Source organism: Corapipo altera, unplaced genomic scaffold (assembly GCF_003945725.1).
Source record: "Corapipo altera isolate COAL_440 unplaced genomic scaffold, ASM394572v1 61, whole genome shotgun sequence".
Taxonomy (NCBI): domain Eukaryota; kingdom Metazoa; phylum Chordata; class Aves; order Passeriformes; family Pipridae; genus Corapipo; species Corapipo altera.
The window spans coordinates 7,382,672-7,395,846 of NW_020884910.1; the positions used below are offsets into that span (position 1 = coordinate 7,382,672).

Consider the following 13,175-nt stretch of genomic DNA (forward strand, 5'->3'; position numbering starts at 1 on the left):
AGGAAGAAGGGACAGAAGAGTCAGGTATGAAGTTGAGCCTGAGGAGAAAAGGGGAGTGGGGGAAGGTTTCTTCAGTTTTGTTTTCATTTATCACTATCCTACTCTGTTTTTAATTGGTCACAAATTAAACTAGTCTTTCACCAAGTCAAATCTGTTTTGCCCATGACAGTAGCTGGTGAAAGATCTCCCTGCCCTTATTCTGACCCAAGAGGGTTTTTTCATATCTTCTCCCCCTGCCTTCCTGAGGAGGGGAAGTGAGAGAGCAGCTGGATGGGCTGCTGGTACACAGCCAAGGTAAAGCCACCGTTGCTACAACGAAAATATCCCAACATCTCACCCCAAATCTCAGATGTACTCCACAGACAGGTGCCCCCAACATACTGTCACGGATCCCCTCCTCCTCTGTTCCTATCCCTGTGCAACCTCTGGGGTCAGCTCCTCAGAGGTGCCTCCTCTCAGTGGTGATGCAGGAGACAGGCTGTGAACTGGAGCTCAGCCTGTCCTTACAGAGTATCGGTGGTGCAGGCTGGGGCCGGATCTACTCAGCTGACATGTCAGTGTATGAGATTTCTTTGTCAGTGGAGCAGAACCAGTTTCCAACTTTAAGTTTCGGCCCCGTCACGGCCTCCCATCTGCTGCCATATGGCCAATAGGCTCTCTCTGTTTTGCACACTCATTCTCCCCACCACTGCCATACATCATCTTCCGTTATGGTCTTCATTTCTGTTCACACCCAGTTGAAATCACATGCATTTGGAAAATCACCATCTAGCTAGAGAAGCCAGCGGATGTCAGCAGAACTTGGACTGGCAGCAAGACCTTGCTGACGCTCCGGTTGGAGAGGAGGAGACATCAAGGCCAACATCTGTTGAGCTGTTTGCTGAACATTAACTTCGTTCTTCTTTTGTTTCAGCTGTAGCTGGGTAAGATCAATTACGGCAGGTGACAAACACAAGGAGACAGAAACGCAGAAGCAAAGAGAAGAGAGGTAAGGAAACTATCTTTCACTGAGAAAAGAGGCTAATCTGTTTTCGGGGTTTTTTTAATGTTATGAACTTTACTTTTCCACACAAATTGCTGTTTTGGCACAGATGGACTGGTTTTGCCCCACTCAAAGGTCTGTTGCAAAACCACTTTAAGCTTTTGACTTGATAATACTTCTGGCTGCGCAAATTCTCCAAGGCCCTTCAGTTTTAACTAAAAATTGTTTGTCTCCCCACATTTTTCCCTGAAGGAGGGAAAAAGAAGGGGAGCTACAAAAAGCTCAGCCTGCCTTGGAGCCTGGGGATCTCATGGATCCTTTAAATCCATGTATAGGGAAATATGTTCTATATGAGGACCTATCACTGGTGACTGTATATCCCCAAGGGCTGGTAATGCACTGGGGAGCAGCCCTCTACCAGCTGCCACTTGCTATCACCTTCTTTGCACACCCTCCAGGATGGGGAACTTTATTCTAAAAAAAGCCTGGAAAAATAAGAAAATGACAGTTTCCAGCTAAGTAGGGATGTCTACTTGCATCTGTATGTGCTGAGACTGGAGGGGTCTGTTCTGCTTAATCCAGGCTGACTGGCTCACTGCCTGACACTGGCTGCCGATGCAGCCTGATCCATTAGCTCAGGGCTGAGCGAGCAGGATTTCTTGGAGAAAGAGGAATCCTTTCAATTTAAGAACAAGGGAAAAAAGACTTGCCTTCTCCTTCCGCGGGCTGCTGCACTGTTGAAAACAGGAGTTTCACATCTGGTTGAATTTTTCAACTTTCAGGCAGCATATCCTACTCAACCTTCATCAGCCATCTCAGATATTCCTCCACATGGTGCATTACAGTTAAGGTCAGGTTATTACTTAGTGTTCTCCACCATAAACCAAACAGTCCCTGGTGCGCATTAGAATCTTAGAATTACAGAATGGTTTGGGTTGGAAGGGACCTTTAAAGAACATCTAGTTCCAAAGTTCCAATTATCCCCCTGTTACAGGCAGGGACAATTTCCACTTGATCAGGTCTCTCAAAGCCCTGTCCAACCTGGCCTTCAACTCTTGCAGGGATAGAGCAGCCACAACTTCTCCAGGCAACCTGTTCCAGTGCCTTACCACCCTCTGAGTAAAGAATTTCTTCTTAATACTTAATCTAAACCTACACTCTTTTAGTTTAAAACTGTTCCCCTTTCTCCTATCACTATCTGTCCATGTAAAAAGTCACTCTCCATCTTTTTTATAAGATCCTTGTAAGTACTGAAAAGGCTGCAGCAAGGTCTCCCTGATTTTTCCTTTATTCTCCTCTGTGTTTCACAAACATGGCTGCCAAAGCTGCCGCACTGCAGCAGGGCTTGCCTCATCTGAACTAAATCCATCCCATCCCCACTCAGGGATCTTGAGTGCTGAGGGGCAGTGTCCATCTGATCTGCCACAGCCTCATGCAAGGACCCTGTATTCACCAGGAAAAACTGAGGGATGAAACCTGAACATCTTCCTAAGCACATACATGGCTTGGAAGGGTGATGGAGGGTCGGATTTTGGAGGACACCACAGTGCCTTGGCTACTCACAGCCTCCACTGGCTTTAGGAAGGCAGGTCTTGGCTTCCCCTTAAGCCATCAGAGGGGTTAGAGGCTGTAGGGAGCAGCCTGGGCTGCAGAGATGGAGACACTTCTCATGGTCTCCACGTGGTACCAGCCACATGGCCGGGTCAGGAGGACTTTATGGCTGAACAGAGCTCACTGCTGACACAGCGGCCTCAACACCCTGCCTTGTCCTGACAGGGAGGCCTCTCTCCAGGAAGATCAGCTACTTTCACCTCTGTGATCCCATGGACACTCCACCGCCACCTCCCTCTCACAGCAGCTCCAACGGGAGGATGGCAGCTGCTCTTGGATGAGCAGCCAGAGGCATGCAGGGGGAAAGGGAGGCAGCATTGGACAGTCTGGGGGGACAGTGGGGACTGTGAAATGTCCTTCACCGCTATCATCACTCTGCTCTCTGCTGGCTATTTTTGTTGCATTTGGTCTTTTATCTTGCCTACTGCTCACCTGATGTTTCCTTTAATGATAATAAGTAATTTCAAAGAAATTACTACTCAGTTAAAGAGCCAGATCACCTTTGCTTTAGATATTTAAACTGAGAAAAAGAGAGGTGAAGCCCTTTAACCCAGAGCCCCAGAGCCAAGCCCAACTGTTGTGCAGGGACAAAAGGCAGCTGTGTCCCTCAGCCCTCGCCTGGCAGCCACTGCAAGGGGAAATGCCGCAGCGGAAGCTGAGGTGTGGAGCCCTGGTGTGGAGGCACCCCTACCCCAGCAGAGCGAGCTGCTGCCAGATCAAAAGCACAGCCACAGTCAAGAATGAGAGAAGAAAACAAAACCACACTGCATGAAAGAGGCACAGGAACACCGAGAGGAGATAATCTTCTCTCCATCAGGAGTGGTTGCTGAGCTTTTTCTTTGTTGTTTTTTGGTTTTGTTTTTTTTTTTTAATTTAAGTTTCCTCCTGTGTCATGCCAGTGCCAGCCTGGGGTGGGGGGTCTCTGCAGCCATCACTCACCGTGGCTCGATGCTGGAAAGAGCAAGGGGCTGCCAGCCCTGCTCCCAAACAGATGTTCTCCAGGCCTGACTTTGTCCTGCAGGCATCATTCCCCACAGCAAGACCACTCACTACCTCAGCTCTCCTTTTCCTATCCCTCAGAGAGGTAGGGAACATTAAAATAAGTCAAGAAGGAAATTAAACCAGTTTAATAAGAGGGAGAAGTTAAAATGAAATGGAAATCAATGTTCACTTGGGAGGGAGCCCTGCTCCTCCGTTGCTAGATGTGCTAATAAATCAAGTATGCCTGGACTGTTTCTGGCACAGAGGCCAGCTGGCATGAGATGGTCTGGGCTATTAAACTCACTTAACCTCCAAAATGAACTGGCCACATGCCAGCCACCTAATGGGAGAGGTCCCTGGCCCATGCTAACACCAAACTGCATCCCAGGAGTTGCTCGGGAGAGCAAGAGTTGTCCTGGGCCAAAAATGTGTCAGGAAATGTACTAGCAGTTTAACAGGACTGATGAGTATGTTCCAGTGCCTGGGGACATTCTGTGACACCACTTAATTTATGAGCACCACCATAAGATACAGCTGGGCTGCCTGTAAGGAGGCTGTGGGTCTGCTACAGGCATCCGCTAATGAGAGCAGCTTGCTCAGTTAACACAGTAGAGCCTCACTCGCCCAGATCTGTAAGCTGCAGAGTAGCACTGCCTGTGATCTGGCCTGGAGGGATACAGAAGGAGATAGAAAGACGGGGGGAAATAGGAAGTGACATGCATGAGAAGTAGAAATAAACAGGGAGAGAGGGAAAGGGTGTTAAAGAAATCCTAGCTGAAGGCTACCCATTTTCCCCACTGACTTGTAACATGTAGGTGGTAACATTGCACTGTCGACATCTGCCACAGAAATACAAAGATTAGTGCAAATAAAGCAGGACTGAAGAAGTTGTGAAACCATGAGAAGAAGCAGAAGAACAAAGATGCATCAATCTGCGTCTATCAAGATGCACAAGGTCAGCAGTTCATCAGTCCCACGGTGCTCTGGTTGTGTGGTTTTTCTCAAAAAACAGGTTAGAAAGAAGGCAAAGAACAAGGTGAAGCCATATGACAAGAAAATAGAGATTCCTAGTCAAAACAAAATGATGGGGTTTGACTTAGCAATTTCATTAAGTTTTACCTGTTCCATTACCTTCAGCTTTTGTATAAAGTTTAATGACTTAAAATATTTGAAACCAAACACTGATCCTGTTAATTTGTAGGTATCACTTTAGAGTGGGGGCTGACTTTTCCTGCTCATTCCAGAGGAACAGGTGATGTGAGTTTGCACAGCAGGGACAAGGTTGCTTCTGGCATCTCAGGAATGGATCTTACTCAAGGCCCTGTGCCAATTCTCAGTTATTAATGTTCCTTTGAAGTGAGATGCATACATATGCCTTGTTAGAGCCCCTTTCTTTATTCTGTAGCTTAGCCCAGCAAACTGCTTCATCACTGTTTCTGCATCTTGTTAGGAGTGATCTCCAATCATATGCACTGGCTCCTTTGTTTTACTATTTTTGCAAAAAACAGCTCATGCAAATATTCCCTGGGCTTTTTGTTTTGCATGAGACAAGGCACAAATCTCCTCTGACTGTTCCTTTTTGCCGTCTATTTATCTTCTGATGGTGCACATCGCTGCTGTCTTGCTCTTGCACCTGTATCTTTCATATGTGCATGTGTGAACATCTGTCTAGATGTCAGACTGTCAGTCACACTGACCTGATCTCCATGTAAATGTAATGCTGATGTTTTCATCTATGCTTTGATAGTTTCACATGCTCTGATCATTTAAATTAATTTCAGTAATAAATTATCCTCTAATAGAATATATTATACTGAATATTGCACATCATACATATAAACACTGAATAAAATTATTCATGCATTTCTTTGAGTTCAATCCCATTATAACTCCAGCCTTCAGTCTGTCATGCTCTTGGCATGGGGAGTGCCTGCTTTCAGAGAAGCGAGGTCACCTCACTGGCTTGCTCACTCCCCAGAGCAGTTAACCTGCTCAGCTTCCTTTTTGTGATATATGGTTGGAGAGCTCAGAAGTCTCCTTGCACCAGCAGCCATGGTCCCCTTCACCTTGTCAGCCTACCTAGCTGCAGCTCATACCAGCACTTGGTCTCTGCTATAGTCAGATACTGCATCTAATTTGCTAACTCACCTTAACATGATGATTAGCTCCCAGTTCCCACTTCAGGTTTTGTTACCATCAATGCAACTTATTCTTTCAGACCTCATTCCTCCCTTCTCTCCATACTTTTTGTTGAATAGTCCCATTGAAGAATTCAAGCAGGTCTTTCCCACATCAGACTTGCTGGTTATTGAGATTTCTAAGGCAAGGAATAAGTAGAAAAAAGAAAAAGAACTGAAGAAAAACGTTAATAACAATCTAAAGATGGCTGTAATAATAGAATCACAAAATCACACAGAAATATTTAGATGGCAAGGGACATGAGGAGGTCTCCAGTCCAATCTCTTGCTCAGAGCTGAGTTGACTCTAAAACTACAATATGTTGCTCGGGGCCTTGACAAGGAAACTTCTGAACATCTCTGAGGGTGGAGATTTCCTAGCATCCCTTGGCACCTATTCAATTGCTTGAACCACCTTCCGTGGAAAGAAAGTTTTCCTTATATCTGGTCAGCATTTCCCTGCTGCAACTTATGGCTGCTGTCTTTTGTTCCTCTCCTATGCACATCCAAGAAGCATGTGGCTCATTCTTCTAAGGAATATCCTTTAGATAACAGGAGATTGAAATTACATCCCACCTTGGCTGCCTTCTCCCTACCAAACCCAGCTTTCAATCTCTCCCTGTATGTCATGTGCTCCAACCTCTTCACCATCCCACTAGCCCTTCATTGGACTCTATACAGTTTGTTGGCATCCTTCTTGTACTGGGGACTCAAAACTGGAGCCTGTATCCTAGATGAGACCTCAGGTGTGCCAAATAGAGGGAAATAATTGCTTTACTCTACTTCCAGCAGAGCTGGCTGTGCTCTTGCTAATGCAGCCCTGTATGTGTTTAGCTTTACTCTCTTCAAGAGTGATGATAACCCACCATAGAGAAGTAAAAAAGCACAGAACTCTTGGCAATATAAACAGCTGCAGCCTGATGAATGCCAGAAACCTAGGGATGAATAAAATGAAATGTTTATAACCAAACTGTAGGGGCATGCTGCAGATGGACTCTTTGCTGAAACACAGGGCTCTGCCGACTTTACCAATGAGCCTCCACTTTGCTGCACTGAAGGATAGTGGGAGCAGACTAGAAACATGGGTCCCATCCACTGAGGTCTGAAAATCAACCATTATTTACAGAGCATTTGGGTCTTCCAGGGTAACCTCCCTTGGCAGTGACAGCATTTCCAGCCCTGCAGTCCACAGCCGGAAGAAACGTTCCCACAGGGATGGAGTCAGGCAGCACAGGGGTGAACTGCATGCTTGCTGTCTTCCTGGTTCTGCATCTGGGTGAGTCCTTGGCTCAGCAACCTCTCATGGTTCTTACAGTCTTTTCACAAGCCTCACAACATTTGGGTGTTTCTAGGCTCCTCCCAATTTGCCATATAACATACCTCACACAGTTTAGCTTTGGGACTCAGGTTGTTCCCAGCCCATCTGTTGAGCCTGCCAGCCAAAACCAGGGGGCATCACCAGGTTCAGGGAGCTGCCCCATATAGATGCAGGAGTGGGGTTCCTATAAGAACCAGGATACACACTGAGTACTGAATGGAAAACACTACCCTCCAGCTGTCTGGGCAAAAACGTGTTTCTCACATGTAATCCTACCAGCTTGTTTAGTTTTACTGCTGATGTTATAATGTTTGGTGGACTTTTTGGTGCTTATTTTCCTGGAAAGGAAGGACACTGAACAAGGCCAAGCCTGCATTTCTCAGATACTCAGCTTTGATTCCTCTGGTTGCAGAGGAAAGATTGGAAATCTCTTCTGCACCCTAGAACCAAATGAAAAGCAAAAGATACCAACTCTTGTTAAATAGCATTTCTAATTTCACAGTTTAAGACACAATCAGAAGCTTCTGTAGTCCAATGTGCAATTATCAAAAATCTGTATTGTTCCAGTTTACCTCTTGGAAGAATGTAACCTTTGGAAAACCATACATGAAACTCATGTAAACTTTTTATTTTACATTTTTGTGGTTCCCTAGTACTAGGGTCACTGGGGGGATCTGCAGGTTAAGCATCTCTGAGAGCTTACCAGCAGCGAGGCAGGAGACCACAACCCCTTTATCCCCAATCTTACCTCTGGAAAGTCCATCTCCTTCTTATGGTCTTCTGCAGAAACCCTCTTTACAGCGAAGGAAAGGAAGAAATTCTCCCAAGAAACAACTCCTAATGTTTCTTCAACCTTATATGTCCTATTTCTTCTACTGTCACATAGGCCTCACAGGAATCTGACATTAGGCCAGCCTTTGTTATTTCTTTTTTACTTTATCACTTAATTTTCCTTGGTTTTCAGTCTTTTTCCACGCAAAAAATGAAAGAAGGGGTGAGCAAATTTGTCAGTGCTGTGTCAAGTCTTGACTGGGGAAGAAGAGGACTGACATATGCTGTGAAGGAGGGCTGACATATGCTGTCCTGCCTTTGCTACCAGCAGAACAACTAAGTCTTGTCCAGTGGAAAAAGGCTGTCTCAGTAAAGCTGTTGACATTTCAAAATCGGGAATGATGGTCAGTCCACCACAACTACTTTTTCTGAATATATGTGAAAGAGAATAGCCATTAGCCAGGTAAAGAGCCTAGAGTGGAGGGGAGGGAAGCTATGGAGCTGAAAACAAAAGACATTGATTGATTGATCGATTGCTGAGATAAAGGAGTGAAAAGTTCAGAAACTGAGGATAATCTTCCCAGTGCCTATGAAAGGGAGAAGAAATATCTACATCTTTCTGGAGGGATGGGAAGTGTTCACTGAGACACCTTTCAGAAAGTGAATGTATGCCTTTTTTTGGTGGGTATTGACTTTCAGGTCTGATCTCCAGTATGGCTCAGCAAATTGAACAACAGATTGGGATCGCAGGACGGGAGGTGACCCTGCCCTGCACAGGCATTCCTTCTGACTCCAGCTTATCCCCTCACACAGTTGTGACCTGGATGTACTCCGATACTGTTATATGGCGTATGGAAAATAATAACCATTGGAAAAGTAAGGCTTCCAATTCATCACCCTGTTTTCCCAGATATGGCTGAGAAACCTCTTCCCTCCTAACCAAGCCTATTTTTTAAAAGGACCAGGTGCCGTTAATGATCAATTTCAAGTCACGAACACAAATAAAGAGCTGAAGGTGCGGAACCTTGCGCTCTCCAATGCCGGCATTTACACCTGCAAATATGGCTCCTACAAAGCCCGTACCTCACTGCATGTCTTCAAGTGTGAGTGATTAGAGGGCTTTTATCCACAAGGAGGGGAGGGGGCCATAGAGCTCGGGGAAAAAACTCTGTGGGGATTCTTTATCCAGCTTCTATTTCTTCTGGCTTGGACTCTCATAGTTCATTTATCTTCCATCTCCAGGGTGCAAAGATTTCATATTCTCTTTGCTGTGACACTTGTGTCTCTCTCTCACAAGAAGAGGAGTTGTCTTACTGGCTGAGCTTTTTTCTTCTTACAGTGACAGTGTCTTTGGATGGGCACTTTCTGCAAAATGAAGTCCCTGAGCTGACTTTAATGCACAATTCACCTGATCCTAAACCTGCTCTCAGCATCACACTGTTTAACAGTAACAATAACATAGTAACACCAGAAACAGAAAACAAATCCCCTCAAAAACACATATTGAATTTGAAGAAACTGGAAGCTACGGACAGCGGGACCTGGGTGTGTAATGTCCGTTCAGACTCTTCGCTGATTAATCAGAACATCTCCTTTGTTGTGAAGGTATTAGGTATGTGACAACAAAAATGCAACTCGCACAGGCTCGGGAACCAGTGTTCCCTCCAGCTCAAGAGCTGAGCTTTTACTTTCCAGCATCCCAAGCGCTGGTGCTCCAGTGTTGATTTCCCAGGGCTTCCAACACTGCAGCTTAGGGATCACTTTACTGCCTGAGCTATGTTCCACACTTGTGCCCATTTTTCTCTCCAGGCACAGTGAGGAGAAGGTTCTCCTCTCCTTGAGATCTCTTCTTCTTAGCACTGGTATGTTTGGGAGCTTTAGCTCTTTCTACCCTCTTATTCTCAGACACTAACTGTTTAAGCTTCCTGGGGGATGTTGTGGCTTTTCTCCAAGTCCTCTTTCAACTGAGCACAGCATGCCTCTCTCTAGATCAAAGGTAAACAGGGAGAAGTGTAACCATGGATTTTGCTGCCTCTATATTTCTTATCTCCTCTGAATTCAGGTTTTCAGGATCCAGATATGGAAAGGAAGTATGCAACTGCTGACAGCACTGTCATCTTGTCATGGCATCTGAACTTCCAGAAGATAAAATGGAATAAAGGTTTCACAGGACAAGTGAACTGGAAACAACAGGAAAGTGCAAAAGCTCATGAACTGCTTGATTTCAACGTCACAGCACTAGGAGAGCAGCACGAGACCAGAAAAAGCAGCCACTTTCTGTTTGAGATACCTGAAAGAACACCTAAAAGTACCATACAAGTGAAACTCCCCAAAGTCCATTTCAACCATTCTGGGCAGTACCAGTGCCAGTTGGCATACAAAGGAAGACACGTGCAGAGCAACATAGAGCTGATTGTGATGAAAGGTGAGAAGAGAAGTAAGTCAATAGATGAGGAGCTGCAGAAACCTGGAAGCCACAAGAGCACGGGGGGACCCATCTTCCCATCCTCTCACTCACATGTTGTTTTTTTGCCTTTACAGTCTCAGCTAACCCTGTTGGGCCACTCTCCAGAGGGGCCAAGATGACCCTGATCTGCGAGGTCTCTGGTCCACTCCCACCCAAAGCCCACTTGCGCTGGGAACGTGTAAACGGGACTCAGATGGACATCAAGAACTCAAAGCAGCATGAAGTAAAGTTGGAGGTGAACATCAGTGCTGCAGGGCTGTGGAGCTGTCACCTCATAGAAGACAATGACAGAAAGATCAGCCTTCATTACCACGTGGGTATGCAAATTAGCATCGCACCCCTGCCTCAACCCCAAAAGCCTTAAAATTCTCTGATTTTGCCTTTAAATATTTTTCTTCCTCCACAGAGGAAGCTCCTGTTTGGATTAACTATATGGTAACTGGAGCAAGTGTTGGAGGCAGTGTATTGGTGTTTGCCCTTGTGTGTCTGTGCATCATCAGTGGAATAAGATGGCAGCGGAGAAGGGTGAGTGCCCTGGTCCATGTGAAAGTTGAAGAGACTACTGTGTCTCCAAACCACAGGAGTCAGATTTCCTGTCTGGGCGTGGGGTAGAACAGATAAAGGGTCAATCCTTAGACTCAAAGCAAATGGTTAGAGGTGGGCAGTCTGCAGATTTCAGATGGCACTTTATTACCACTTAAGAGGAAAGCATTTGAAGCATAAAAATATCACATTGTTCTTTATCCCTTTTCTCCTGGCAGCAACGGGCAAAAAGGATGGCACAAGCAAGACAACACTTGCTGGAAAACAAGACGTGTCAGTGTCAACAGTAAGTGGCAATGAGGGCACCCAGAATGGGCAAATAGTGTTTTCAAGACAGAGGAGCCTGATGGTTGAGTGGAGAGAAATTGAGCTTGAGCCTCCTTGGTGAAGCAACACAGCTGCATTTCAGCATTTTCAGTTCTTACTGATGTAAAATCCTACCTAAGATTTATGAGATATGTTTAATGAATTTCCTGTTATATCCCAAACCCATGGCAGCACCGTGCTGGGAAACTTTTGAGCAGAGAGGTTTCACTTGAATTTTCTTCCTGTTGAGAGATGTTAACCAAAACCAAGCAGGCGCCCCAAGTCCTTTGATAGGTTTCACAGTGAATCTCGGATCTGGAGGTGGAAAGCACACAACCAAGCACAAGGATGAAACACAAATTTTAAAAACCCATGATGTCCATAATGTAATTCCATCTCTGCTAGTGCAGTGCTGGACTGCAGTCGGTGAAAATTACCAATAACCTTCCAGGAGTAATGAAAGAGAAGAAAGAATCATGGAACACTGTGATTCATACCCTTTCCTAAAGGCATTGGGTGATGTGAAATACACCATCATGTCCTGACCCTTTTCATCAGAGCAAGGATTTCTCAGCAGAGAAGGAGCCCTCTTAAAGACCTTCAAGGTCTTTAAGCTTATATGGTATCAAGCATCAGAAGCACGTGTTGGAAACACTGACAGCCATTCTGTCACTGGAAGAGGAGAGCTAAGGACAGTATAAATGATTGCATGAACAAGTTCAATTAATGTATGGGTACATCACTGGACTTCTGCTTATTTTCATGGGTGACACTGGCAAACTGGTAGTTTCATCTGATTTTTTTCACCTTCACTGAGAATTCAGTGAAAATGTCTATTGGCAAATACCACATCACAGCTGGGATGTACATGTGGTGAAGGGTATAATACGTCAAAGAATTCACCTTGTTTTCAACTACCTTTTATCAAGGTTAAAAAAAATCCCCATAAAAAGAGGACAAAGCCCGTAGAGATACATCAAAAACTAGATAAATCTGTGCAGTACAAGTGCTGATACGGTTGTTCTTTAACTCTCTTTGCCAAGTAAGCAGCTCAGTGTAACTGAAACCTAAATCGCAGCCATGTGAATGCTCAAGTAACTGTCTGCATCCTCAGCTACAGAGGCAGGCAGGTATTCTCTATGCAAAAAAAGCAGGGGGTAGTACTAACATAATACTTTTCTCTTGCAGCTGGCACTGAAGTCAGAAGGACTGATGAAGCCTCTGCCTGTACCGAAACACCTGGCAGCCCATAGTGCTCCATGAATCCATCTCTCTTCCTCCTGTTTTAATGTAATTCTTTATTCCTTCATCATTCTCCCAGTCTAATGCCATGAAGGGATGCAATCTGGCTAGGAGCCAATGGACAGGACAAGAAACCTTGAAGGGTTACGACTGATCCACAGCTGTATAATGAGAGACACTGAATAGAAGAGATCCATATATGCAGATATATAATATGCTTGTATTTTGTTCATGCACTTAATTTGACCTTCTCGTGGAACCAATTTTATGTGCTTCTTTTATCTGCCTGAGCGACAATAAATTACTTTGGGGTTGGGAGTTATTTTTTGCAAGCTGGACTACATTTTTTCTGAGGCACTCTTGTCTGGTTCAAATTCACATTTTTCCTGCTAGGATGTGGAATGCTGATTCTCACTATCTCCCACCTCCCTGGCTGTCAGGAGCCTTCCTTAATGCAACAGCTCTCTGCTCTATCTGAAACCTGTCCATATTCATTTGTCTTTCCCGGACAGTCTGAGCTGTACACTATCCCACATATCCATCCCCGAGCTTGTAGCTTTCGCCTCTCCCACCACAAACCAACAAACAAGTGAAAACAGCACAAGCAGTGGGATAATTAAGAATTAGTTTTATTGGGAGGGTGGTTCAGCTTCTGGAAGTCAGAGCCTGAAGAAATTTTGAATATTGATCCGGAAGGTAGGTTTGGAATGGGAGTGAGAAAGTAATTTCCTAGGAGAACAAACCAGCCTTGGACTGAGTAATCCCACAGAGTACAGA

The 13,175-nt window shown here is 45.1% G+C and overlaps 1 protein-coding gene across 1 annotated transcript; it reads left to right on the forward strand.

Moving 5' to 3' along the window:
• Positions 1 to 721: 721 nt before the first annotated feature.
• Positions 722 to 12,720, forward strand: LOC113952032 (T-cell surface glycoprotein CD4-like). Its single transcript, XM_027653701.1, has 10 exons — positions 722 to 988; positions 6,896 to 7,027; positions 8,540 to 8,716; positions 8,800 to 8,943; positions 9,180 to 9,452; positions 9,903 to 10,265; positions 10,382 to 10,624; positions 10,714 to 10,832; positions 11,069 to 11,136; positions 12,308 to 12,720. The coding sequence occupies exons 2-10, from the start codon at positions 6,967 to 6,969 to the stop codon at positions 12,315 to 12,317; spliced, it is 1,458 nt and encodes a 485-aa protein (XP_027509502.1). The 5' UTR covers positions 722 to 988; positions 6,896 to 6,966; the 3' UTR covers positions 12,318 to 12,720.
• The last annotated feature ends 455 nt before the right edge of the window (positions 12,721 to 13,175 follow it).